Raw genomic sequence first — 27,149 nt, forward strand, 5'->3', positions numbered from 1 at the left:
AAAATGCCTCCACCTGATGGTGATAGGCAAAATCACGAAGTTCCGACAATGTGTCATATAAGGCCTAACTGTCCCTCTACATAATTAAGAAGTAAACCTTCCAGCATGAACCACAATTTCCATGTCAGGAGAAAATAAAAAAATCACTCCCAGACCTTTCAGCCATCAAGTTGCAGGCTCAAAAGCAACTGGGAAAAAAGCCCAAAACATCACACACTCAAAGAACCAACAGAAGAAAAACAAATCAAAGGCAGCTTATCCCAAAGAGGTCTCCTTTTTGTTTCTCATAGGTCATTTAAAGGCTGTGGTAAAGTTTGTTTTGTTGGAGCAAAGCAACTATGGGCCATCTGCCACGTCCACCCTAAGCAATAGAACCCTGGTGCTGTGAGTTTGTAAACTTACCACTGACACACAGAAGGGCTGAAAATCCAAAAGACTAAAAAGAATGTACAGAAAAAAGTAAATCTAAAGTCTCTCCAAAATATTGAAGATCACCCTACAATGCAGCCTCAGAGACCCCAGATCTGAATATATGTCTCCATCTCACTACAAATAAGATCACTGACCCCCTCCCCCCAGTTGTTGTGCGATGCTAGATATCAGAGGTGGGAGAGGAGAGACCCAAATGGCCTCTGTGCCGGAAATAATAATCCAGGAATTCATACTATAATTGACTTGCCAATTGAAAGAAAAAAAAAATAATTTTTTAAATATTATTATTATTGTTACAAAATCAATTAGATAACATGATAACATTCAAAGTATCTCCAAACCATCGTAATACTGGGAACTAGTCAGTGAAGCTTTGTGATAAAATTATCTGAATGAGGTGCTTATATACAGTACCAGAATAGAGGGTGCATTGATGTAGGTGGAGAGTATCACGAGACAAATATTGCCAAGGGCAATTAAGTGGAGTATAAAAGACTGAAGCAAGCGAGACAAAAATCAAACTAATGCTTAGATAGGCAAAGAAGAAACCTTGGCAGTCAAGTAATAGCTACAAGTGGCAGTGGAGGTAAATATGTTTTGGAAGAGACACAATGTTTAAATCTTCAGTTAAAGTTGATAAATATGTTCATATCACTAGGTATTGATATAAAATAACTAACATTGAAATCACATTATGTATGAATCTTTTTAATCTTACAAATGTTATCCATAGTACACGTATGAATATCTCTTAATGGATAACTGTTTGACTTGTCAAGTACATAAAAGCTTGTTACACACATAAAACAACATTATTTTTCAAATAACAGTTTGGTCACTTATTTTCATATTCACTTTTTTCATGTTTAAGACAGACACACAAGTACATAACACAACTTTAAGTACAGTAGAATGCAGATTATCCGATTGTCCAATTATCCAGATCAAATTTTGAAAATTAAAAATATATATAAATATACGTATGTATATTCTTTGTAAAAAGCCACACAAATGTTAAGAGTGTCCTAACAGGCTTGGACCACTTCGTAGCAAAGGGAAGATCTTGCTGCAGAACTGTTGTTTGTGACATTAGCCTTACTGAGTACAGATCTGCTTTGTGTACCTTAAAAATCAAAAACATTTTTTTGTTTTTGTTTTCAAATTAAAGTTGCTCTTTGATGGGAAGGAGGGATGTCTACCAAATGCAAAATGGAATCATTTCTTACTTATGGCTTGAATTATTTTTATTTGCATTAACTGTATGTATTAATAATATTGTAAAATATTTGTCCAAGATACAATTTTGCACATTGATGCAGATTTTTGATTATATGTACCACTCCTGGTTCCAGTTAGTCTGAATAATTGGCACTCTAGTGTATCATTTTTCCTAATAGTATCATAAAAATAGTTACTAACTTTACTATTACATATTTTCATTATTAAAATCTCACACTTCTACAATTTTTTTAAACTGATACTACTTCAATATTTGAATTTAGATAAAGTAATTAAAACCAACAAGTTATTAATAAAAATAACCTATTATATCTGTTCAAATGTTTGATCTTATTTGATATATATATTTCCTTCACAAAACACTTTATAATTTTTTATTACGTTTACTGTCGTCAGTAAGTTATTCTTTTGCAGTACATATTAAACTATCTTCCAGCTTTCTACCATATATTGTACAGGGTGTCCCAGAAATATGGACCCATAGCGATAAATACATAATATATTCTTATTTATTATTCAAATTGCACACCATTAACAACCATACACATATCAATTCTTGGGTATTGTCTTTCCTGAAATACGTACAACTGACATTAGAAATATTTTTGTTTAACTTTAAGAATATAACTGAAGTATTCTCTTAAATGGAATGTCATGTTCTATTATAAATTTACATACAACATTTTAAATACACCAAATACAATAAAATAAAATATATGTGATAAATGATCATCCAAATATCAAAATAATAATATTGATTACTTTAAAAAACTACATATAAAGGTGTGTATTTTCCACAACATGAATAACCTGAAAAAGTTTGTAACCAAAAATTTTAGCTTCATGAAAATAAAACTAAAATGTTCATTATCTAAGTGGCTATTTGCCATTTATGTGGAAATAAAACATTTGTATGTTATACAAAGCCAAAATGTTTACATTACATTCATTTCTTCAACTGAAAAAGTGTTAAGACCATAAGTTCTTTCATCATATATAGAAGATCAAACACATTATATTAAAACAATTTTGGTTATGCAAATAAGCTAATAACCTGACAACCACAGTCATTATAACATCACAGCAGAATGGAAAATATTAGCACATTTTGAAATTGCCTGGCATTTTGTAGGTAGTACAATGCTGGCAAAAATTGATCACTTTCAGGAAGTGTAATTAAGTCCTTTCTGATGCAAAATAATCATACACTTGGATCATAAAGATATATTCTGATCAGGGATTTTGAATTTCCAAAACAAAAATATCCCTTGTACTTAATGGCATTGGAAAACAAAGGAATATGATTCAACTTGGAGAATAGGGAACATTCAGAAAGAAACTTGCAACAAGTTGTACTCCAGCAGTAGTAAGCAAAATGTGGTGTCTTGTAACAGGTGAGAATACACGGACACAAAGGCCAATGGCAAAACTGTCTACATGTCCCACACCGACTTAATCAAGAGGACCTACATCTGGAAGTCACGTGTACACAAGTTGTTTCTAAAACATATCTGATCAAACATCCCATACATCTTGCAGCTGGACAATGGAATGAGTACTGACACAATTCCATATGAAAATATATCAGTCAATTCACTGAATTTCTGCGCTACTGTACTGTTGAAACAATTGTCCTCCTACACTAGATAGATTGTGGAAAGCAGCATGGAAGAGAGGCTGCATTTCAGATATAACAGACTTAGGATGGAGTGTTTTGCAATGGAAACTATGCTGTAGAACTATTGTCAAGATACATGGTCATCACATAGAGCATAACCAGACACGGGGACATGGGACTGCAATGATGACATGGTGAGGCTATAAAATTGTTTTAATGTAACATACTCAACCTCTGTAGGCTCTAACAATCGTGTAAAATTTTCCAGATTTAACATCTTAACCTGGAAAGATCATGAGTTTTGAAACATTATTTGATTATAAATACAAACACATATACATATGTATACATATAGCAAAAATTAATTTATATGGGTATGGGAACTTCAATATGGCTATAGTTGGTAAAATGCAACTTAAATAATTAATTTTTAGCTGTGTTGGTGAATTATACATAATGTTTAAGGTCACATGACTAGAGTCCTAATAGGTATTTGGCAGGTGATCACAGTTTTTCCCTGTTTAACTTGATGAATAATTCCCAAGCCTCTTCTTTAATTTTTCAAGCACTTCACTTATTTCCTAATGATCTTGGTTTCCTGTCCAACAACCTCCTGTACACTCATACATTAATAATTATATAAGAGTGACAAGCTAGTATACTGTCATATACCTTTGGCTTTATGACTAATTTGTTTAGTACCAGTTTCATCAAACAATAATAGCCATACTGGAGTGACGTTACACTTGTAGACAAACTTTACTTAACAGAAAGTGCTTTCATACAGGCCTTTTATGTGATGGTCAGAGAAATGGATTTCCTGGGTTAAGCTTCACTGGCTGAGTTGGTCCACTAGAAACCTACAAACCATGTTGTAAACAGAACAGTTTATGCATATAAATGTGTAATGTTAAATATATATATATATATAATTATGTAAACTATGACAATCAGGCCTAAAGAAACACAGCAGAAAGGATAACACAAACAATAACACCAAATTACAAATTATAATGTGAGGAATTATAATACATGTATGTATCTTGAGTTTTGAGGTATCAACAAAAGTAGGACTTAAAGTGGTAGGGATACAGCAGCTACCATATTTAACCTATATTTGCATCTTCACCTGTTATTATAAAAAAAAAAACAAGATGCGAGTTCTCAAGCCCACAACCTGATAGTATCTGCAGCCAGTTGTGGGGAAGTGGATGCTTAGAAAGAAAGAAAAACAGTCAGCAGCAACTGAGTTGGAAAATTTTTATATTATGAAAATGGTCAAGTAAAAAATAAATGAGTTTATAGCATTACATAGGGTAAACTTAAGAAACCTTTTGATAAATTTCCAAAATATCAAATAAAACGTGGTTCAACTGCATTTCACATGTAAATCATCATGCAACAACTATACCAATAGGAGTGTGACACATCCTCCCGACACATGACTCCCTCTATTTGATTCTACCGAACTATCAATTCGAGATATAAAAACCATCTACAAGCAGGAATGTGGGAAAAACTAAAATGGATGTGCTCTAAGGTGTAGAGTGGCTAGGGTGTGAGGGACCATATGTAGCCAATCAACTCCAGTCAAAAACCAAGTGGTATCAGGAATAGAACCTCCAACCCATGGTAGGAGGAGAGTTCATACAGTCTTCACCTCAAGTTAAATAGAACAGAAGTATATACTGTGCAAACCAATCTACAAAATGGGCACATGTTCAAATCCACATCTTACCACACATCTGAGAATCCCAAATCCATATGATGGTAGGAAAAGATGTGCCAATGTGGCAGGTCACATCAAACTCAATCAGGCTAGCACCCCATTGCACAACATCAGCCTCAGGCAGTGAAAACTTCCTGAGGTGGAGTGCAAGAGGAAGAAATGTCACCCCAATCAACATTATCCTCAAAAGAGGACCGCACAAAAGCCAGAGCACAATACCACCCTTCAGGTCCCACCGCACAGCAGTGGATTGCCTCTAGAAATATATATCAACTTCACACTCTGGATAGAACCACATAGAAGCTGGCACTGCAGATCCTGAGGCAAATTGAGTGAGAAACAAGAAACACAACAAACGTGTGAGGATTTATGTTGATCGGTCCAGCTTTAATCCAAAACCACTCACTGGGAACCAATATCCAGATGATGGTAGGATGAGGGATCCCAACTGAAGGGGTGAACTACAATGTGATGGATCTACTCCAAAGTAACATCATCCTACATATAGGACCATACATAGTCTAAAGCACAATTGCAACCACTGAGTCCCACTGCATCTAGGAAATATAAACAACCTCACCCTCCAGATAGAACTGCACAGAAGCTGCATACAACATCAAGTTCCAGGACCCACCACACAGAGATGGACCATATTATTTGTAGATAAGTGCAACTGCATCCCCCAGGTAGGACTGCACAGAAGAGGATTGTATCTAGAAAATAGAAGCAACCTCACCCTTCAAATAGAACTGCACCAAAGCTGCATGCAACATCATCCTCAGGGACCCACTGCACAGAGATGGAGCATAGGACTGCACAAAAGTTGGAGTGCTATTCCACCCTCTGGGTCCCACTGCACAGATGTGGATTGCATCTAGAAAATATAAGCAACTTCACCTTTTGAATAGAACTGCACAGAAGCTGGCCACAACATTAATCTCCAGGACCCACTGCATGGAGGTGGAGCAGATGATAGAAGGATGGAATGCCATCTATACGGCAGCAGAATACCATCATCCTACTCTCAACTGAATGAAAGCAATCACATTCAGGAGGATTTCTCCATGGCCCACCACTTCAGCAGCTCAGAACTGGAAAGTGGCAAGGGCTCCCATACTCTAGTAGAAGAACAAGGGGGGACAAAATGCGGTGGAGAGTCCGAAGGAATGTTGACACCAGAGACAATGCAGCAGGCAACCACAAAAAACTGTATTTTGAAGGGATGGCAGGGATAGGCAGCCATCCCCTTCTGCTTTACCCATGCAAGTCCATAGGTAAGTAGGGTCCAGAACAAACATATCACAAAGCAACCTACAAGCGATATTGTGGAACATCCCATTTCTATAGTGTGCATTATAGGCCATGGGTATACAATTTGGCCTCATAGTGCAGATTTGAGAAATAGCAAGTATACCTGGACAGGCAATGCTCATCAGTGAGTGGGATCCTGAATGAAAGAGACATGCCACTGAAATAAAAAATAAATATAAAAAAGATAACTTACCCAGTCACAGCCTCGCTGAAGTTTGAAGGATGGCAACAGGTAGAAGACAGTACCCTGATGAGGAAGAAACAGTAACCTGATAAGGATAGTGGCATATGAATGTATGAGGTGTAGTCCACATGCCAGACTGAAGAATTTCCTCCAATGGATGATGGAGGTGAGATGCCAGGGAAAAGGTAAGATGCCAGATCTTATGCGACAACACCTGAAACAAATTTAGGGAAGAAGGAGACATGGAGGAATATGCCAATCTAATTAATTGCCAAACCTAATTTGTAAGAGTAGAAGGAGAAAGGTCACAAACAGAGGAATGTTGCCAGGGGATGAAAAGACAGTAATGGGAACCATGGGAGGGAACCATGCAGTATGAAGAGTATATATGGGACAGGCCCGGCATGGCCAGGTGGATAAGGTGCTCGACTCGCAATCTGAGGGTCGCGGGTTTGAATCCCTGTCCTACCAAACGTGCTTGCCCTTTCAGCCGTGGTGGCGTTATAATGTGACGGTCATTCCCACTATTCGTTGGTAAAAGAGTAGCCCAAGAGTTGGCAGTGGGTGGTGATGACTAGCTGCCTTCCCTTTAGTCTTACACTGCTAAATTAGGGACGGCTAGCGCAGATAGCCCTTGCATAGCTTTGCACAAAATTCAAAAACAAACAAAACAAACATATGAGGCATAAAAGTCTATCCGGATCTGACCAGGAATAAAGGTGGGATATGGATGGAAGTGAAATCGGCGAGGAGGAAGAATTACCTTCACAAGCCGCCAAAGTTTGTAGGAGGAAAAACCGATTCGGATAAAGGAGAACATACGTGAAATGGTACAGTGTGCAAGAAATGTTGATGGTAACAACTGACAATGCCCACAGGCTAACAAGAGTATGAAATAAGTTTTAAGGGATAAGTGAAACAAGGATTGAGGACAAAGGTTCAAAAGGAGGTTGAGTAAGGCAGTGAAGAACAATACTAACATTGCAACCTGAAAGGGAGAGGGTAGGAGAGGAAAACACCAAATGGTACTGGGAAAAATGGAAGGTGTGGGATAAGGCTGCTCGATAACCAACTATGGAAGATACAAAAGTCCCATGATCAAACAGCTGTGTGAGGAAATCCATAATAAGAGGAACAGTGGGCTACAAAGGGGAAAACCCTGACTCAAAGACCAACAGCAGAAGATGTTCCATTTACATTGATAAACCTCCATAAAGGAAGGGGTAAATGGACCATGCTAAAAAGGAAGTGACAACCCTGGACAATCTGGATCTCCTTGCCAAGGACCTGATAAATGCCAGGCATGAAGATGGAGGGTAGAAAGAGTGGGATGAAGGAATGGTGACCAAGGTTGACAAAGTAGGGATGAAGTGAGAGGAAGAGGCAACACAGGGGTAGTTTGGAGCTGAAGGAGATGAGGAAACCAAGGTTGTGCCAGCAAATAAGGAGCAATCAGAAGGACCTGACACAGAGTAGCATAGATGATCAAAATCACTCTGGGAAAAAGTTGGATGGGAGGATAAATATAAAGGTACCAGTTGGTCCAATCCAGGCTGAGAGCATCCACAGCTAAGGCCTGAGGATGAGGAGCCCAAAAAAAAGGTAACTTGGTATTGAGGAAAGTGGTAAATGCATACAGATGAGAGCTACTCTACTGACTGCATAGCCACTGGAAAACCTGAGGGTCGATAGACAACTCTATGGGATAAACATTGTCTGGTCTAGAAAGCGATTCAACACGAGATTGAAAGCACCCAGAACTTGACACACAAGGAGACATATCTCTGGTGTGTGGGCCCAAAAAAGGAATTCCAAGGTTTTATTGCAAAGGGAACAGGTGTCCCCTTGCCCTTGGTGATTGATATAGACCACCACTGTAGGGTTGTTCGAATGAGTCATGACAAGGCGATTCCATATAAAAGGAAGAAAGTGATACATGTTATACTACTAAAAGCTCAAAGATGTTAATATGGCAAAACCCCTTGTCTGGAAACCAATTTCCAAAAGCCTCCTGCTGATCAGCCCACACCCCTACCATGGAGAGAAGCATCTGTGAATAGATGCAAATCTGGGTGAGGTGTAGGAAGCAGTACACCCGTCATTGTATTGTCCTTGTTCAACCACCAATGCAGATCGTCTAAGAAGGAAGGAGGAAGGGTAATGAGAGAGTCCAAGGGATCTTGAACAAGATTTCATTGGTCATACAAAGTCCACTGAAGAGACCACATATGTGCCTGACCAAAGGGGATAAGTGCCTCCATAAAAGCAAGCAAGCAGAAAGAGAGGGAACAGCAGGGCGTGGAGAACTGAGAGCTTCATAAAATGGAGTCGAAGTGAAGAAGGTTGGGCCTGACTGAAGTGGGTGTTGAAAAAGATACCCAAGTGGATAAGATATTGGGTAGGTAATAAGTAAGACTTCTCCACCTTGAGAATCCAACACTACAAGCTGCTTCTGTTAGAAGATTCCAGTACAGAATGAGCTAACAGACACAAGTCACCCATGTAGTGGTGTAAATGCAACCCTCAAGCATGCAGAAGTCGGGCAAAGACTTTAGTGATTGAGGCAGGACAGATGAATTACAGGATGCCAGTCCCCACTTTTCTTGGAGACCACAAAAAGCCTAGAGTAAAAACCTGGGGAAGGTTGGCTGACAGGCTCGATAGCTCTCTGTGATAGAAGAGTCTGCACCGCCACAGATAGATGCTGACAGTTGGTATGATCCTGAGGTAACAGAAAGAATATAGATACAGGAGACAATGGGGGTGGTTAAAGGAAATGGATGAAAAGTCCTTTTGACAAAACAGGGCTAACCCAAGGATTGGTAATGAAATTTGTAATAGCGGAACAAAATCAGCCAAATGCACCTCCAATGGAACAGAAGCCACTGGATAGTCACTAATACTGCTGGCAACAATAAAACATACATTGAGAAACACAACAAATAGTTGAGCCCCAAGTGGTAGGAATAGGTAAAGGACAGGAGGATGCAGAAAAGGAACAAGAGAGTGTAAGGGTTCAGAATAAGACAAATGAGCAACCAAAGATGAAAGGGTCGAATGTTGACTCACAGATTGTACACATGATTCCAAAGACTCAAGAATATCACCAAAAACTGACCGATGGAGAAAGGATCCATTCATAAGTCCCAAAGATAAGTAGACAGTAGATGAACCTGCAACATGACAGCATCCCTTTAAAAAAAAACCATGTTTGAAGGGATAGAGCTGAAGAGGACAATCGGGCTAATGTGGAAGTAATGAGGAAAAAGGTATCCCCTGAAAACCCTTCAGGAGGTTGGTAGAGTGCCTCAGAAAGGAGGTGTATGGTGGAAAGGTACAACAGGAGAGCAGTAAAGGTAAGCCAAAGGTGGGAAAGCTGTGCATGGGATAAACAGATAGAATTTTCATGGTCAGTCCCCCCACCCCCCGCTGAGAATCAAGAAAAGGTTGATCTGCCTAGGAAATGATTCGGGGCTCATGAAAGGTGAAGCATGCTAGCAACGACTCTCAATTGAGAAACAAAATGTTCAGCATGAACCCCGATGTCAGGAGAAGAAGGGAAAACAAAATACTCTGAGATAGGGGTGTCATGTAATAAGTATAGAACAGGATCATAAGAAATTGAGGAAATGGATAAAATGGAATACACCTGAGAAATCATATATAAGGGTCTGAGTTAGGCTTAGCAGATTTCATAGGAGAGACTTGGGAATGTATGGCATGGTAGGTGGAGAAATCCTCCTTGTTATGAACAGGTTTGGCAGACTCATGAAGAACTCAAGCAATACTGGGAAAAAGAATGTCAACACATATAACAATCAATCTCCCAAAGAATTAAAGCTGAAAATTCCTCAGTCGAGGTTCCCTGATTTGAAGCCTATGTAAGTGTGCTGGAAGTAGGTGGAAGAAAATCCAAAGTGATGACACAAACTTCAGAATTCATCATAATGGTGAAAAATTATTACAAAAAAATGAACAAACAGAAGTACATTATCATGTCATAACTACAGAAAACTGTAGTAAAATATTTAAATGAAATCACTCCTTTGCAGAAATTGTAAAGAAAACACGTGAATAGAGCACAATAGAAAAACATTTCACTAGATCACTGTCTAACAAGAAGTGATAGCTCAGCAGAAATTAATAGAGAGAGTCACGTGCATCAGGATGTGTCGCGCTCCTATTGGTTTTATGATGACTTGCATGTAAGACGTAGTTGAACCATATTGATCGTGGGGTACATGTGAGTTCAAGGCTTGTGGCATGTGACAAATCTTTGCATATAGAGGGCAGCACTGAACGAGAATAGCTATACATGTGAGAGGTGGTAATGTACTGTATCAGAAAAGCTGCAAAAAGCATAGTGTATGTACATAGGTCAAAGAACTATAAGAGCATTATTCTTTGTACATAATTTTAGTATTAAAATATCAATAATGAAATTACCTGGACATTTTTCTATATTTATTCAACATAAGACTGATTTTAATTCTTGTCAATTAAAAGAACTATACTTGTAAGAATATTGCAAGCTCTTGGTGAAATTGTTACAGCTTAATCTTTGATCCTTCACTGTTTTTATAAATATAACATGTTTCTACTCACTTATTGAGATAACTTACTTAACAATAATGTACCTATGAATAATTATTTTTCTCTATGTCTGTACTTGTTTTTATTGTTTTTGTCAAGGTTACATACTGAATATTATGCATACAAATGCATTTCAGTTACAGTTCCTAATAAAATCACTAAAATTATCATAAATTAGGTAAGTCAGGGTCACTGTGAATTCAATGAATGGAGATGAATAAACACTTTTAACTTGCAAAATGAGACCACATGCTTTTAGCAGAATCTTCAACAAACAACTTAGGTTTTTTTAGAATTGAAATTTTTCTTTTGTACCATTACATAACAAGGTGTGAAATTCATGTGTCCCTAATGCAAGTGCTCCTAGAAATCATCCCAGGGCATTTGGATATTCAAAAATATGTGCCCAATTGACACAAAAAATATCAAAGCAATTGTCTTAAACTAAACAAAACAGAATTATATTTCCAGTCAGATTTATAAAATAAGTATACTCTGAACATAAATCAAGTTTCATACTTTCATAACATGAATTTGTGATTTCATGGCCTAACATCATTGCAAATGCAGAGTGGCTTCTACTTATGTGGTCTATTAAATTGTAAGTCATTCGGCTAATTTCTACTAAGTTGCCAAAGGAAGTATTGTCCGACCAGAATTCAAGTCTGAGCTGGGTATATACAGAATTTCAATGGATATGTATATGTATACATATATATATATATGTATGTATACACACACACACACATGTAATTATTATTTATTATCACTTGCCTTATACTATATCTAGACCTACACCTAGACTAGCACTAGCAGTGATAAAACAATGCAACCATCCTAAAGCAAATCAGGAGACCTAGTTATTGAACAAAGCTTAGAGGATTAATATCATTGTTACATTATAGTGATAATATTTGGCATTTCTATTTGAAGAGAGATTTAGCACTCAAAATTCTCTTTTGGAACCAAAAACTGTTAACCATGCTCTAGTGGCATTTAAAGAAAAGAAGTTAATTTAATGTCCTGCCTAAACAAAGGAAATAATTGTCACTCTTGGAATAACCTTGTACTTACGGAAAATGGATTGCCTGAGGACTGAATAAACTGTTCCTTTGGCCAATTTTCAAACTTGTTATCTGGAAAAATACTCCGTTGGGCCTGTTGACCACTTCTAAAGTTCCAGGTAACCCCGGATGATTGATCCCCATTAGGGTTTATGCCTGTAACAGGCCAGCCAGTTGCAGTTCCTCCCATGTTAAATCCTTCATTTTTTATTCCAAATTGTTTTTTTGACATATCGATGGATGGTTTCACCATCCCAGAACTACCAGGTATAACTTGAAAAGTTGTATTAGGTGTTATACTTTCAGTAAAAACACCAAAATCAACCTTGTTTGGAGAGCCAGATGCTAGAATCTCACATTGGTCAAAATGATTGATACTCTGTGTGGGGACTTGAACATCAAAAGCTGCAGTTTGTGCAAAAGCACTAAATCCAGGAGGTGGTAATGCACCCTGGAATGGGTTAGCAGCAGGAAAAAATTTTTGCGATTCACATCTACCAGAGGCTGGCTGACTCCATGTTGGAGCAGTGTCAGAACTGAATGGATTGGATGCAGCTGAAATAAATCAAGAATTAAATATAAAAACTTGAGAGTTACTATGAATACTACAAATTAATAATATTCTCACCAATTAATTACATTAAAACTGAAAAGAAGAAATCATTGCATAATTTCAAATGCATCAACAAAAAGGCTGGAATAAACTACATGTCAGAGAAATAATTCCAAACTGGTAAACTATCAGATCTTACAAGGACAGAGATTTGCAGGACAATTCCTTCTTTACTGAATATGTGTAACCAATTGTTAAAAAAAGGTCACCAGTATTCTAAGTTTTTAGCCCAACATCAAATAGACATTCTTTGTGAAAATATTTATCAAATATTGTGTCGACAATTAATTAATATAAAGATTTCTCCAGAAAAATACAGAGAAAAAAAAAGAGGGATGGCTTTTCTCACATGCAGAACCTACATTTAGATTAGTTTGGTTAATTTCAAAAAGAGATATTTAGGCCAAATTAGTTGTACATGAAAAATATTATATGTTCAAAATTTAAAGTTCTCAGGGCATACATTTCATAATAAAGGTAGAACATGCATTCACAGACAATGATCAAACAGCAACAACATAAAAATATATTTGTTAATATATATATAGAACAAGAACTGATAATACATTTTGTGAATTATAAGCAGCACCTCTAGTTCTAAGGAGAATAATTCTGTTTCTAACACATATCTTTAGGTCTAAAAATGTTATTACAAAAAGGAACAAAAAAGAAAGTTATTGTTAGAGCCTGATTTAATCTCAATTTTGTATTATTATTACATGTTGTTCAAAACAAAATTCAGAACCAAATAATGTTTTCAGAACAGTTTTGTATCATGTTCAAAAAATCAGTTTAATAACTTTTATCATTATAGTGTCATTTAAACCTTAAAACACTATATTTCATACTTTTAAAAATGAATTTCTGCACAACACATTTGTTATAATAAAAAAAAAGATTCATAAGCATATATTTTCTCACAAACATAAAATGAAATCAGCAGACAGACAGTATCTAAATTTTAAGTACCCTCCAGTTCCAAGATAATACCCAATGAAAACCAATCTTAAATAAGTGATTTTAATAATTCAGTCATCAACTGTAAAACTACAAAAAACAAATGTATAACTTCCTTCAGTACCACTTTTCTACATATAAAAGTGGAATTCATTAAAAAATAAAAAGGTAAATTACATTTTATTGTAGATTAATTGAATGTAAATCAAGCTTCAATCATCAGTTGCTTGCACAAATAAACCAGTAAAATTATGGTTAGAATAAAGTATTTCTATTTACTTGCTAAGCACATTACAATATAACATATATAATTACCATGTAGCAAGAAAGAATAAGCTTAAACATGATTTTGGTAACACTTCATGAAGCTTAAAAATGTAAACATTCTTGTTTCTTATCATTATGCATAGTACTTATTCTTATTATAAAATATTAAAACATGTACACGTTTTTTTTCCAAACTTGTAAAAATATATTTCAGGTTTCGATTAGTTGTGTATGAATACACTAATCAAATTATTGTGATGTATAAATGGAACTAAATGTAAAACTTTTTACAGAAGTTTCATTCCTCAGACTTCTGTTAACTCTTATCCACATCCAGACAGCAGGGCACTTTTTATGTGTTGAGTGCACTACTGCATATGCAATTTCAAACTTTAATTAATAGTAATAATTCTAATTCTACTTCAACAGCATTAAATTAAAAATATTTAAGAATTGACATTTTGTTATTATGTAAAATTTATTTGGTATAATTTGTAAACAAAAATTAAGGTTCCAACTTTCGTTTCTGCACAACTCTGAGGAGTTTTCCTGTAACTAATGGATTTATCAATTTGTTTAAAAGTTTTCAACTCATCCCAAAGTAAAGGTTTGTATTTGCAGAGAAACTATCATCCCTTGAAAATATAATGATTGATATTGTTTTCATGTGATTGTTTTTTTGTGGATTTTATTACTATTACTACATTCCTTTAACCTTATATGATATCACATACATCATGTGAACAACTACTAAAGAAGGACAGCTTTGAAGAAAATTCAAGCCAATAACTTAATATTGTTGGATAAAGCAGATTATAAATTAAGTACATCAATGCAGAGTAGGGATCTAACAGGAAGTTTAGAAGACTTAAAAATAAACTACATATCAATCATTTCGAAAGTGACTGGATATATAAATTAGAACTTTTTGATCAACAACTGAGATTACCATTCTAAAAGAGTTGAATATTTAAGTTTTAAAGGACATGCTATTTTCAAAACTCATATATGAACTTAACACATTATAAAAAATATTTTTGCTCTTTTAATTTTTGTCTTCACAAGTCAAATAAAGTAAATAATCATACCTGTTCCATACACTGAACCAGTAGCAGGAGAAGTTCCAAACACAGTTCCTGCAACTGACCAAACAGATCCAGATGTAGTGACTGGCAGAGAAGGTTGAGGGAAGAGGTTGTTCACACTGGCAAATGCAGCATACTTATCAGAAATCTGATGGTTTATTGTCTGCTTGGTTGGGCTAGAAAAATATCCTTCTGATGAAGAACTTTGGAATGGAGTGAAATTTTGGGCTGCAAATTGACCAGCATCTTGGGTAGTTGCTGCTGTTGAGGATGTAAGTATAGAGTCAACAATTAGAAAATTAGAGCCTAAGTTTTCATACTTTCAAATGTTTTTGGTAAGATGGAAAAGGGCAAGGACCAAAATGCTTAGGTATTACTAAGATTAGAAAGTTATAGTTAACTACTGAACAGTTAAAAAGCATCTGATCCTGTCGATTTCTTTGTCAAACAAATTCACTCTTGAGAAGATATCCAGTCCTTTAGTACTGCAACTAAAGACGTGCTTAAGAGCAGATGTCTTAAAACAAGACTGTGCAGACACAGAAATTAGGATAAAAACCATACATATGAAGTGTAGAGCAGAAAGCCATATAAAAGAGTTAGCTGAAAAGAAAACTCAATACCGCGAAATGCAAGACAAGAAAAAAACTAAACCAAACCATGTTCAAAAGTAGAATTAAAGGGAAGAAGCAAAACACAGATGATGAATATTAAACAAATGAAATTTCTTAAGAAATAAATGATATAATGCACTTTTTTTTTTTCACAGAACAATATTTTAGAAACACTGGTAGCTCAAGAAGTTTCCCATCTCCAGGAAACAAAATGAGAAGTGAAAATAATTAAGTGCTACATCTAAACATCTGCTACTTGGAGCTTTTTAAATGTTTAAAACCCAATGTAAATCTAAATCTGTCATCATCTAGAGACTAAAATCTGCTTGTTTCACAACCATTTAAACTGTACCATTACAATGAAAGGGGAGGAATTCCCTAATCCCAAACCTTACTACTTGGTAACCAACCATAGTTGCACAATTAAAAGGATTTTACTTTCTCCATAAAAAAAAACTGGAAATCTCATGTTAAAAGAAAGTACCAAATCGTTATCATGTTCTGCTGATAATTAATCATTTAAGAACATATAAGAAGCAAAAGGAATGAATACTACACTGATCAAGTGCAATCTGACTCTGCACTAAACTATCATAACCGACTAATAATGAACACTAAAATGAAAGTGTTTAAGATCTGACTTAGTAGCTCAAAACTTCTAGGAGTGAAATCTACAATAAAGTATTAACACCTTTTCTTGTTATTACAGGAAACACAACAAATCATACAACACAAAAATGTCAAATACCTTATATATAGTTTTAAAGGGTTGTACAACTTATGTTGTTATAATGTTTCCAGACTTTATAAAATCAATCAAGGTAGTTCATTTTGATTCTAAAAACTTATTTTCCTGTAAATGCATATTTAGTAAATATGTTTAAATGAACTGCAGCCTAAACTTGTTTGTTTGCACTATAACCTAATTAATCAGATAATGTCACACCACCACAATGCCTTATAAAAGTACAAGCAATCGAATTATTCCCAGCAGTAGCATCATGAATGTACTCATGGTTCCCAGGCCAGAAATATCATAACAAACATGCAGAAATCAAATTTTCAGCTAGTGAAAGTTACTTCATATGACAGACTGATCCAAAATATAATGTTTCAGTTGGAGCTGTATGGAAACTCTGAAGAGGGTAAATGATAATGGAAATGGCCAAGATTGAAAGCCCAAACTTCAAAGGTGATGTTAAGTAATTCAGGGAGAAATATTCCTGATGATACTGCTATAAGTAAAGATGTGAATGTTACCTCCAGAACAGTAAGATACAATGTAGCTTCAGTGGATGTGCAGCTGCTCAAAATCCACTGATTAGCTAAAAGCTAAAATGGGCATCAGATTTATTTCAAAAAATATGATGAAAAAAACTGAAGGAGGATTTCTTTACAGACGAATTGAAATTCATATTGTCTGACAACAATCAATGGTAGTTTGTTAGATGGCAAGAGAATGGTATCATGGTAAACATACAGCACTTATAACAAAGCATGCTTGGGTACAAATACAAATACATCTCTGCCAGTGGTGCTGAAGATCTACACAAAACTGACGGTATCGTGACTGAAGATGGGAGATTAACTCAAATGACTGATAATCTATGAGCATCAATTAGTGTCATATAAAATAGTAATTAATTGAAATCATGATCAAATTGATTAATGTCACAAAATAATCAAGTAATAAGTATTAGTTTTTCTGATTATTACTGTTTTTGACTACTTCAATTATCCAAATCTTATGTGCAAGTAATCAATTAGTTGAATATAACTGGTTAATGAGCCTGATAATTAATTGATTAGCAAATTCCACTAATTGCCTAGCTCTAATACTGGCTGCTAAAAGATACAAGTAGATTCTTATCCATCATGATGTTCCTTCAGGAACAAGATATGTTGGGCAGCGATTCGTCTTCAAACAAAACAGTTATTCCAAGCATGAAACAAATGTGGCAAAACAAAAATTATAAGGATGAAAAAAGACACCAATAGAATAGCTTGGCTTGCACAAAGTCCCAGTATATATTCATATATTATTAAGGTTGTATGGGATTACACGAATGCTGATGTCAAATAGCAACCAAACAACTTGGCTAAATTTTGAGGCACAATACAGGACCTTTGGAACAATTATACATTAATATATTTATGATATCATAAAAACAAGGTGCACTGCTCTGTTTAAAGCAAACAAAAAATAATTTTTAAAAAACAACATAAATTTACATTTAAGTACCATAAATAATTTTTAAATCAATAAACAAATACTTTATACAGACACTGCACTTATAAGCAAATATAGATTTAATTGAACTTAAAATTCTTTATACTTGATAAGGCTATTTTAGCACTTCATCTGGTTTAGCTATTTCGACATCTCTTTGATATATTTCCATGCTTTTATATAAGAAACATAGGAAAAAAAAACTCAATATAAACATATTATTAAAATGCTATGCACTTAGCCCAATTTTCTTACTACTTTGCTTTGTAACGATAATCATCAGAAATTTATTACATATTTAAATGATAAAAAAATGTCTAACAAAAGTTATAATTTTCTTACACAGAAAGTGTATTTCCAAAAGATACTTACTTCCTCTCACATAATAACTTTTCTCAATTAATGCTGCCCTCTATATACTCAATTTTTTCACTTGCCACTAGCCTTGATATTCCCACCTACACCCATGTGTTTCTCTTGGTACAGCTCCACTATAGCATGCAAAAGCATGCAACAACCTTCTACCAATATGGGTGTGACACAGTTTCCTAGTACAGCTGTCTCAACTTAGATTACAGAGTCTAACCTCAATTCAAGATTAGGCACACAAAAAAAACACCAGAAGAGGGGAGTTATGGTGGTAAGCATCTATCATAAATACATTTTCTGTGTAGGAAAATTATAACTTCTTATACGATATCTTACCTCCTCTCACATAATAGCTAGACTTCCACATTGATCTGGTGGAGGGACCAGTGTGAAAAGACATATATGAGTCTCCTTCAGAATGTATCTAAAGAGAACTCATGAAGTGTGATATCTCCTAGAAGAAGAAACAGACTTGTGGGAGATCACACCACATCTGAGCTAGGTACACTCTTCACCTGTGAAGTATAACAGTGTTCCTCAAATGGGAGGCAAAGAGGCACATACAAGAATCAGCCATACATACCACAGATATATGGAGTGGACAGAGCACATCTGACCTTAGTCAGGAGATCAACTCTAGCCCCAAACTGTTGGAAATGAAAAAAACAACATCCTGTCCCTGGTAGGAGGAGGGTCATCAACCCTTGTATTCAAACAGTAAACAAGAGGTCAACTCCAGTTCAAAACCAAAGAAACTGACAATGGTTCTCCTAGTCCCTGGAGGGAGGAAGTCCTCACCCAACTGAAATCAGACATGCCCATGATGCAGAATGACTAGGGTGCTACGGACCATAGTCAGAAGATCAACTCCTTCCAAAACCCACGTAATTGGGAAAGGATCATCTGGCCCACGATAGGAAGGAGGTCTTCTACCATTCACCTGAGACTCAAGAACCAAAAAGAGAAGAGCACATCCATTCCAAGAACTCAAGCCCTCACATGTGCATATACAACATGACCAACACCTGTTCCCCCCAGAAACTGACAATCAGACATTGGCAGGAAGGTGGAATGCAATGTGGAGGTTCAACCTAATACAAAACCATGCTGCATTGGTAATGTGTCATCCAGCCTGTGGTGGGAAGAAGATCCCAGCCAACTCACATGTGAGGACTTTTTTGGCTGTTCCAGCTCTAATTCAACACCATACCACTTGAGAACTGATATCCATATGGCAGTAGGATGAGGGGGTCCCAGATGAAGGGGTGATCTGATAAGGACTCCCGTACTCCACTGAAAGAAGGGGAGAAATGCGTTGGAGTGTCCGGAGGAACACAACATTGGAGAAATTGCAATGGGTGACTGCCAAATCCTATTTATAAAAGCAGGTTGTTCCTGATTTATTCAATCAAAGGAGCAGCAGGGACAAGCAGCAATCTCCTTTTGCTTTGTTCATGCTACTCCATGAGTGTATGGTCTGGAACAGACATGTTTATGACACAAAGCACCATGAGGAAAACCTACAAGCAGTCTTTCAAAATACTCCATATCCATTGTGAGCATTAATGACCTAATTGGCCATACAGTGCAGATTTAAGAATTAGTAAACCTGGACAGATAACACTCACCACAGAGTAACATCCAACAAGAAACAACAGAAAAGGACTTTGTAAAAGAAGTATTGATAAGTAAAGTAAACTTATCCACTTATAATTGCGCTGTAGTGTGCAACACTGCAATAGGAGGCAGACAAAAACTGGTTAAGGAGGAGATACCAAATAATGTAGATAATGTGAAATGAAAGTGTGGGGGAGTGGTCCACATGCTAGACCATATGATGACCAATAGGTGATGAAAACGAGCAGCCAGTGACATGGTGAAGGCAATGGTCATGTAAGGATAAGGAGGAATGAGGCAAATCAGTAAGTTAGCGAATCCAACTTGTAAGAGTGATTGGGGAAAGGTCTCTGGATATGGAAGAATCCCAGTGGATAAAGAGTCAGGAAAGTGAACCAAGAAAAGAAGGTGAGCACACCGCATAAAATCGTAAAGCCTGAACTGGAAACAGGAATGGATACGGATCAAAACAGGAATACCAATGAGAAATGGAGGGTAGGGAAATAGGAGTGAATGCAAAATTACCCTCACAAGCTGCTGAGGTAGAGGATGCGTGAGACATCAATAGCAAACACAATCGATCAATGATGCCCACAGGCTAAAAGATGAGAAAATAGGTTTGAAGAAAAGGTAGTGCAGGAAACAATTGGCCAAAGGCTCAAATGGGGAAAGGGTCAGGACCTGTAGGACTACATTCAGATTCCAATTCAGTAAAAGAGAGGGTTGGAGAGGAAGAGGATACGAAAGGAAGGAAAAAAAAATGGAGATGACAGGAAAGGAAAAATATAGAGGAACTTAGAAAAATGAATGGTAGAGGTCAAGGCTGCCCGATAGCCTGCAATGGTCAACAGAAAAAACGATTGTCAAACAGCCATGTGAAGAACTAAGAAAGGTGAGGTATGATAATGGGGCAGAAGGAATGACGCCATGACGGAGTGACCAATGTAAAAAAAGCACACCATTTGCAATGATACACACATAATGAGGAAGGATGGACTGAATGGGAAATAAGGAATGCTACCTGTGTGAAAAGACCAGTCCTTCTTGCAAGGGCCTAGACAAAAGCCATGCGTGAAACCATAGTTTGGGAACAGACAAGTGAAACAGGAATGTATTTGGTTGATAAAGGAGAGACGGGGAAGGAGAAAGAGGTAACAGTGGCAACAACTGTAGAGGGTGTAGTCATGGGAACCAAGTCTGAGCATGCCAGAACAGTGCCAATAGAAGGACTCGACATAGAGTGATTTGAATGAAAAATAAGACTCTGTGAAGTACACAGATGGGAGGATAAGCATAAATGTAATGGTCCTTCCAATCCTGGCTGAAAGCATCTCCTGCCAATGTTGAAGGATATGGTACTGGTGACCAAAAGAGAGGGAGTTTGGTGTTCTGATGAGTGGCAGACGCATTCAACTGGAGTGTACCAAAACAAAAAGCACAGACCTGAAAGACCTGTAGATTGAGGGACCACTCTGCGGGAATAATCTTGTCTGGACAAGTTAACCGATCCATGACAAGATTGAGAGCATCCAGGACATGTCAAGCCTGCATGTGAAAATACTGGCTGTGAGCCCAGAACAGAAGATCCAATGTCGGAAAACAGAGGGACTGACAACGTGTGCCCCCTTGCTGGGTGATGTAAGAAACTATGGTCAAGTTGCTGGAATGGATCATGATGGACTTGCCCTTCAGATAGTGAAGGAAATGACCCAGAGCTCGAAAAACAGCAAAAACTTCCAGGAGATTGATATGAAACTTGGACTTGATCAATAATCCACAACCTCAGATATCTCAAGAATCCAAATACACTCCCCAGCCCATCAGAGAGACATCTGTAAAAAGGTGTAAATCCAGTCTGGGTGGTGGAAGAGGAACTCCAGTCATGGTGTTGCTTCTGTTTAGTCACCAGGCAAATTTGTTGAAAAGGGAGGGAGGAAGGTTGATACAGGAATCCAGAGGACCCCTGGCAAGGTCCCATTGATAGTGTAATGGCCACTCAAAAACCCTCACATGGGCCTGACCCAGGGGAATAAGGGTTTTCAAGGATGCCCAAGTGCCCAAAAGTGATAGAAGTAGAGTAGGAGAGGATCATGCTTTCTGAACTGCCAGCTCCATAGACCATAGTTGATTCAGAAGAGGTTGGGCATCACTGAGGTAGGAGTTGAAAAGGATCTCAAGATATTGTGTCAGGGTCAGGACAGACTTCTCTCACTTGATCAGCCAATTCACCTGTGTAGCTTCTCTGTAGAAACTTATTGTGGCAGGAAGAAACTGCTAACGAGGGAGATTGAAGAAGCCAGTTGTCCATGTAATGATGGAAATGAAGCCCTCAGGAGTGGAGCCATTTGGGGAAACCTTTGACCACCCGACAAGAAATGTAAGGGGATGAGGCTAGTCTGAATAGAAGGGTTCTGAATTGGCAGACCCAGTTCTCGTGGGTAAACCAAAGGAACTGGCAGGATGCAGTGGATATGGAGGTATACATCAACTTTTGTCATCCACAAACCTGGAGTAAATGCCCACTGGAGAGATAGGAACTCCATGTTAAATTGAGTAAGGTCTAAGTAGCAATTCAAACAGGAAAGTTCGATGTTTGGCCACCATTCCCGTCTTTTTGAGGACAACAAACAACTGGGAATATAAACCTCAAAGGGACTGAGCCACAGGTTCTATAGCACCTTTGGAAAGAAGGGCCTGAACCACCTCAGATAGTTGCTGACTGGAATGGGATCCCAAGGAGGAGGGAAAGGAACTGGAAATGGCGGTATGGGAGAAGATGTGTGGAAAAGAAGGGAGAGTCCTTCTGATTAGACTTGTAGAACCCAAGGATCTGGAGTAAAGGTTTTCTATACATAGACAAAATTGTAAAGCATGGCCCCTAAAGATTGTGTAACAACCAGATAGTCACCGATACCATTGGCATCAGGTGGATAGATACTATGACAATTTGCCTTTGAAACCTGAGCAGTAGGATCAAGTAAGAGGCTAGAAGGTGAAGGACAGAATACAGGTATAGTAGCATGGGAGGATTGAGACAGGTGTGTGGCCAGGGAAGATAGGGAAGAATGGAGATAGGCTGACTCTACACAAGACTCCAAGGACTCAGGGATAACCCCAAAATGGACTGACACAAAAAGGGTGCCATGCATTAATCTCTTAAAGACATGGGGGGACAAACATACCTTAAGTACACTGGATTCCAACTGTTGAGAATGCAAAAAAGGATTCAAAGCCTGATGGTAGGCCAAAGCATGAGCCTCAGAAAAGCAAGAAGATGTGGCATACTAATTCCTGAACACAACTGTTTGACAAAATGCTCAACATTTATCTTGATATCTGGGGAGAGAGGAATAACAAAATATTTGGGAGCAGGTGTGTCATATAACAAGGAAGTTAAACAAATAAAGACAAAACATGACAAACCTATGTTACCAAGTTCAGAAAATCTGATGAAGGTCTTGGAACATCAACCATAGCTGACAAAGACTGCATGGCAAAGGAAGGATAAAGGACAAGGCTGTCCAAGTCTTTGTCTTCCTGTCCAGCATCCCCAGGGTAGGGGAACTGGTTGAGAATCAGGAAAGCCCCCAGCCTGTATGAACGACTCCAATTCATGGCAGATGAGAGCCAAAACCTCCTCTGCTGATAACATCATACCTGTGGTCACAGTAACAGACAGTTGAACCACGGTAGTGGTAGCAGTAAATGTTGTCATGACAATAAACTGTAAATTCATCACTGTATTTCAAGTGAATAAGTACCTCAAGACAAAACTCTTGGTAAAAAATGAGTTGTTGTCACAAAAAGAAAAAAAAATTTCACGAAAAAACTCAACTGTTACTGAACTGCTATTTGATTATCAAAGTTGTTTTTTTCGTTTAAGTTTAAAAACTAAGCATAAAAGTTAAAAACTTTTTGCAAAATTTGAAAAATTAAAGCGAGGCAAGCAAAACATCTAAAAACTCTTGAGTGCTAAATTGAGAAGTGAGGATGGACAGGGAGAGACAGTGCTGTGCTCTTATTGGTATAGCGTTATCGCATGCTTTTGTTTGCTAAAGCACAGCTATACTATGTTAAACAAGTGGGGGTATGTGGGAGTATCAAGGCTAGTGGTGAGTAAAAAAATTAAGCATGTACAGGGAGCATTAATTGAGAAAAGCTATAATGTATAACGTATAATATCGGAAACAATTGCTTTCTACATATTTAAAAAAACATTGAGCCCTTCAAAACATTAGAAAGAAAATTCATAAATTTATTGAATAATAAAACATAACAGTTCTTTCACATAAAAAACCCTGTGATAAATAAAAAATCTAAACAAACAAAAACTTACATAAAATATGACACTTCTTTCTAAATATAATGATCTCAAATATAAAATCAGGAATCTTATGTTTAATAATATATATTGAAAAATTTAAATGAATACTCTTTATCAATTTTTCTTTTTTATATAAACTGAAAAATCTGTGTGATAAGAAAGGTAGGTACAGTGTCATTTAGTACATTCATATGGGTTCAATCTAATGCATGCAGCTATATCTGTCAAATGAATCTACAAAAAATAGAAACCTGTATAAATATAATTTTATGAAATACTAAAATGTACAACAAACACTAACCTGGGACACTGCTAAAAGAATTTTCGAAATTAGCAAAGTTTCCATTTGGAGAAGCAAGTTCTGAAAGAGTAAACAAAATGCTTTCATAAAATAAAACAGCTTACATACAATATCTGGCCACTTTATTAGGACCTTCTGGTCCAACAACAGTCATGATACATCATGGCACAGAATTCACAAGGTGCTGGAAGATATTCCAAGGATGTTTTCACATTCAGTCATTAATAGTGTATGACATTAATGGAGCAAGGTAGGAGGAGGACAATGATGGTGAAAGTGTCTTTCAAGTTCATCCCCCAGATGCTAACTGGATTGAAATTCAGGGACTGTGGTGACCATGGAAGATGTCTAAAGTCTTCATCATGTTCAATAAGCCATACAGGCACTATATGAGCATGGTGAATGAAAGCATTTTCATCTTGGATGTACCTGTCCTCATCAGAGTACACATGATGCATTGCTGGTTGCACTTGATTAGAAATGATGCTGAAGTAAGCTGTGGCATTCATCCTGCCTTCTAAAGGGACCCAGAATATGCCAGGAAAACATGGTCCAAACCATGACTCTAGCACCAGAAGCAAGGATATTTGAGAACACACAAGAGGGGGAGATATTCTTGCAGCTTTTCACATCTTTCTTCTCCCACCTGCACAAAAAGGGGTAAAGCATGATTCATTGGACCATATCACCTTTCACCTAGCCTTATTAGTCTAAGATTGATGCTCTTTATACCACTCAAGGCATTTTTTCTTGTTGGTAACCGAGTTCAGTGAGTTATGCAATGATCTCCTGATACTATAATCCATTTGTTGCAATGTTCTTCATAAGGTATGGCTGAAGATGATTGTGAACTGCTATGCACTAAATGTATATCAGGGTGTATTGTTTGACAATTGTTGTATTTCACCATCCTGTCTAACAGCCATTCTTGTCATTACATGTTTGCATTTACAATTTCCTCTTGCTGCAGACAATTCATTCATCTTTTTCCATTGCTGATAAAATCAAATGACTGACATTTTGGAGAAGCCTACCCATGAAGCTGTCTTGGTTACTAAGGCACCTGCTATATATGCAACCTCTATTATGCCTCTAATGAATGCTTGTCCCAGTCATTCGTAGTGCTGCAGGGTTCACCCAACACCATGTGATCAGCTAAATTTGCACCTACACCTCAGGTCAAGTCCAACTCTGAAAGGGTACACAGATCCTAATAAAGTGGTCAGACTCTATATTCTCTCTCTGTGTAGTAAATCTAAATATTTATTAATTTTAAACTTTTGACTGTAAAGTGAAACAAAAACAAGACTGTTCATACTTTCTACTTTTGCTCATTTAACAAAAATAGGTTTTCAGCCAAAAAAGATCATCAATAAATTTTGCTTACACTTTATGTGTTGTAAGCTGATGTCTTTGATTTCTGCCAGCTAAGCAATAAAAATTAATGTTAAAATGCTACCTAATGCAGTCATGAAATACAAATCTACAAACATATAATAGTGTATCAGCTTATCAGACTAAAATGTCATCAACTTTATGCAAATGGAAATCAACTATTAACTGGCTTCTTGAGTCCCTTCCCATACTTTTAAACTAATGGATACAGTATGTTACATATACAATTAAGGGTTTCAGTAAGTATAACACATGCTACAAGAGCCAGCCCAGCATCTTGATGTAGAACCAAAAACATGGGTCATTCCAGAAAGATTTGGTTGGTTTGATTAGACAAAATGAAGACGCTTGGCACTAGGTTGTTGAACCAGACCTGAGACCATGAGAGCCAAAATGGAGAAGTTAACGAAACATGCTTGAAATGTTCTATACGTGGTTGTGCATGTGATGGTTTAAGTGTAGCAAATAAGCTAAACTGTGGGTCCAGGTTGGATGAGAGAAGAACTTATACAAAGATATGCCAATCAATTTGACATACCAGCTGAATTGGAGATTTGCCAATTGATTACTGCATTAACAAGGAAACAAAAAAAATGTGCATAATAGTATCATTATCTTTAAAAGGGGGGATTGGAATCATATATAAGAAATAATTAGTTTCCATATTTTGTGAATTAACAGCATGTAAAGCCCAAAGATACAGTGCTGAAGGTAAAGCAGATGTGCATTGCATTACAAGATGATTTCCCTTGTGATTCTCTCATATTAAAAATGCCATTTCTGTAATGAAGGGTATCCATATAGGTTTTACCATGTCATACTTTCATTAATATTTATTTTTTTCCTTTTCAGAATTTGTGCCGAGCTTCATTCATTGAAGTCTACTGAAATAACCCTAAATCACTGGTTTAGGGAATGACTCCCCCGTTGACCATCCTAGGCTTAATATTAAAAGATGCTGGGCTGGCTTGTGTGGCAGGTGTTAAAAAAACAAAAAAATTAAGGTTAAAAACTGCATTAAAAACCATTTCATAAATGATTAGTGAAATCCTTCAAATACCATTTGAATTAACTGCTGTTTTTCTACCAAATGGATCTTTTCCAGAGATACCATAAGCACCATTTCTGGTTCTTCCTTGACTTTGCTGGGTTGCAGCTTGCTGTGATGATGAGGTGTTCATTAAACTGAAGCCCCAGTCAGAATTGT

At 36.9% G+C, this 27,149-nt stretch overlaps 1 protein-coding gene across 2 annotated transcripts; it reads right to left on the reverse strand.

Annotated features, from left to right (window-relative positions):
* Positions 1–1,124: 1,124 nt before the first annotated feature.
* LOC111087012 lies at positions 1,125–27,149 on the reverse strand. Of its 2 annotated transcripts, none has more exons than XM_022392084.1 (5): positions 27,003–27,149; positions 24,548–24,607; positions 15,096–15,350; positions 12,181–12,725; positions 1,125–4,149 (listed from the first exon to the last, which is right to left on the reverse strand). In XM_022392084.1, the coding sequence occupies exons 1-5, from the start codon at positions 27,121–27,123 to the stop codon at positions 4,093–4,095; spliced, it is 1,038 nt and encodes a 345-aa protein (XP_022247792.1). In that variant the 5' UTR covers positions 27,124–27,149; the 3' UTR covers positions 1,125–4,092. The 2 variants fall into 2 exon arrangements, with proteins under 2 accessions (XP_022247792.1, XP_022247791.1); XM_022392083.1 differs by having other exon boundaries at positions 15,096–15,353.

This window comes from Limulus polyphemus, unplaced genomic scaffold (assembly GCF_000517525.1).
Source record: "Limulus polyphemus unplaced genomic scaffold, Limulus_polyphemus-2.1.2 Scaffold1637, whole genome shotgun sequence".
Lineage (NCBI taxonomy): Eukaryota > Metazoa > Arthropoda > Merostomata > Xiphosura > Limulidae > Limulus > Limulus polyphemus.